A 3,112-nucleotide genomic window follows, 5' to 3' on the forward strand; every position below is an offset into this window, starting at 1 on the left:
GAGATTAAGCTGGACCCAGAAGTGGGTGGAGATGGGCCATGAACGACATGAATTGGAAGGTCCCCAGGGTACCTCCAGGAGGTCACATTCTGGGATCCTGAGAGCCAAAGGTGGTTTGCCGTAGTCAGGGCAGGTCTCCTGAGATGGTGAGGCATGGATTAGGCTTGATGCTTAGGAAGATTTTTTTTTCTTTTTCTTTTAAAATTTTTACTGGAATGTAGTTGATTTACAATGTTGTGTTAGTTTCTGGTGTACAGCAAAGTGACTCAGATATAGATATAGATATAGATATCCATTTTTTTCAGGTTCTTTTCCCATATAGGTTATTACAGAATATTGAGTAGAGTTCCCTGTGCTATACAGTTGGTCCTTGTTAGTTATCGGTTTTATACATAGCAGGGTATATATGTTAATCCCAATCTCCTAATTTATCACTTCCCTCCTTGTTTCCCCTTTGGGGACCATAAGTTTGATTTCAAGATTGGTGAGTCTCTTTCTGCTTTGTAAATAAGTTCATTTGTATCATTTTTTATTAGATTCCACATACAAGTGATATCATATATTTGTCTTTCTCTGTCTGACTTACTTCACTTAGTATGATAATCTCCATGTTCCTGCAAATGGCATTACTTCATTCTTTTTTATGGCTGAGTAATATTCCATTGTATATATGTGCCATATCTCTTTATCCATTCATCTGTCGATGGACATTTAGGTTGCTTCCATGGACATTGGGGTGCATGTATCTTTTCGAATTATGATTTTCTCTGGATATATACCCAGGAGTGGGATTGCTGGATCATATTATAGTTCTATATTTAGTTTTCTAAGGAGCCTCCATACTGTTCTCCATAATGGTTGTACCAATTTACATTCCTACCAACAGTGTAGGAGGGTTACCTTTTCTCCACACCCTCTCCAGCATTTATTGTTTGTAGATTTTTTGATGACGGCCATTCTGACTGGTGATACCTCACTGTAGTTTTGATTTGCATTTCTCTAATAGTTAGTGATGCTGAGCATCTTTTCATGTGCTTTTTGGCCATCTGTATGTCTTCTTTGGAGAAATGTCTATTTAGATCTTCTGCCCATTTTTTGTTTGGGTTATTTGGTTTTTTGATATTGAGCTGCATGAGCTGTTTGTATATTTTGGAGATTAATCCCTTGTCAGCTGATTCGTTTGCAAATATTTTCTCCCATTCTGTGGGTTGTCTCTTTTGATGTGCAAAAGCTGCTAAGTTTAATTAGGTCCCATTTGTTTATTATTGTTTTTATTTTCATTACTGTAGGAGGTGGATCAAAAAAGATATTGCTGGGATTTATAGAGTGTTCTGCCCATGTTTTTCTCTAAGAGTTTGATAGTGTCTGGCCTTACATTTAGATCTTTAATCCATTTTGAGTTTATTTTTGTGTATGGTGTTACAGAGTGTTCTAATTAAGTATAGCTGACCAATTTTCCCAGCACCACTTATTGAAGACTGTCTTTTCTCCATTGTACATTCTTGCCTCCTTTGTTATAGATTAGTTGACCGTAGGTGTGTGGGTTTATCTTTGGACTTTCTATCCTGTTCCATTGATCTACATTTCTGTTTTTTGTGTGGGGAGATTTTAAATGTTAGAAAAGAAAAGAGCATCTAAGGCAAATAAGAATAGATATGATTTTAACAACAATAAGAGTACAAAGCTACGTCTCCAGTAGACAAAGCTCTCTCACATGTAATTTTTCAGTGCTTCCCAACTATTCCTGTACCACCTTTAGGATTTGGGGCATTATGCCAATGGGGACACTGAGCTTGTGGTGAGGGTGACCTGTCCAAGTTACAGAATTACCCAGTAGCTAAGCTACAAGAGCGACCAGGCCTTCACTCAGGGACTTTAAGATGACTGCTCTTTCCCCCGCTTTTCCCAGTCTCCCCGAAATACCAGCTTGGCGTCTGCTGTATGAAGGACCTGTTTGTTGGAAGCTGCAGGGTCTGGCTCTGGGGCTTGAAGCTCAGGGATGGGGTCTCAGGGGGTGGGGGAAGCAGGACGGGGCTGCGACACTCACTGCTTCCTCTCCACCTCTTCCAGGCCTTCACCACCGTGGCCACCCTGAATCCCATGCGGCTGTCCATGGTCTTACTACCCTTCACAGTCAAAGGCCTCGCAATGTCCAGGTCTGCCTCAGAGAGGTTCAAGGTGAGCTGTCAGAGGCCTGGCCACACAGCCCTTTGCTCCGCATGCTCATTTGCCTTCAGCCCTACGATAGACCTCCTGAATGTGACCCCAGGCCAAGGCAGAATTCAGCCTGGCTGGAGAGGGACCCTCTAACTCAGTGACCTACTGTGCCCAGGCTGGGTGGGCCTGGGAAGACAGATGAGTCAGGCTGGCTCCCAGGCCCCAAGGACATCTTAGGACAGTGGATCCAAACCACATCTCAGACCCATGACCTGCAGACCCTGTCTAGGTGTGTGTAGAGTTACGCTGATGGTTTTGCTTTTAAAAAGTTTTATCTGTTGCTGGCATTTAAAAAGCTGGAAATTGTCTGTTAAAAACTCAGATTTCTGGATTCTCTTGAATAATCAGGCGATCCGGCCACAGTGGACCCACGTTCTCCTGTGGCCACGGCAGCTGGAGATAGCTGCCCCGCGTTTAGTTAGGGCACTCAGGTGGGGTTGCTGCAGCCTCCACCACCCGCTATTTCCCCGCCAGGCCTGGGTCTGTCTTACCATTCATCCTCTTTTTTTTTTTTTTTAATAATTTACTTTTAAAATTTAAAAAAAAATTTTTATTTCTTAATTTTTTTTTAGTTCATTCATCCTCTTAGCAATTGCCTCCTTCACTTCTTTACACTTCTGGTCTTGCTCCTATAAGCATCGGAGTTGAAAAACTCTAAACTAAACTGATTTCTAAAAGCATTTTGTAGTCACTCACTTAAATGTGTGAAGTCCCTAATCTATGTCATTCATCACTCATTCATTTATTTAAAAAAAAAAATTAAGGGAGAGTTCCCTGGTTGCCTAGTGGTTAGGATTCCAGGCTTTCACTGCAGTGGCCTGGGTTCAATCCCTGGTCGGGGAACTGAGATCCCACAGGCTGCACAAAGTGATCAAAAAAAAAAAAAAAAAAAATG

At 41.8% G+C, this 3,112-nt stretch overlaps 1 protein-coding gene across 1 annotated transcript in view; it reads left to right on the top strand.

Moving 5' to 3' along the window:
- The window catches only part of ABCC11 (ATP binding cassette subfamily C member 11), a 65,328-nt gene that overhangs the window by 16,915 nt on the left and 45,301 nt on the right, over positions 1-3,112 (top strand). The window contains 1 exon segment of the mRNA XM_007450636.1: positions 2,071-2,178. Within this exon segment, the coding sequence (XP_007450698.1) occupies positions 2,071-2,178 (108 nt within the window).

Source organism: Lipotes vexillifer, unplaced genomic scaffold (assembly GCF_000442215.2).
Source record: "Lipotes vexillifer unplaced genomic scaffold, Lipotes_vexillifer_v1.1 scaffold943, whole genome shotgun sequence".
Classification (NCBI taxonomy): Eukaryota; Metazoa; Chordata; class Mammalia; order Artiodactyla; family Lipotidae; genus Lipotes; species Lipotes vexillifer.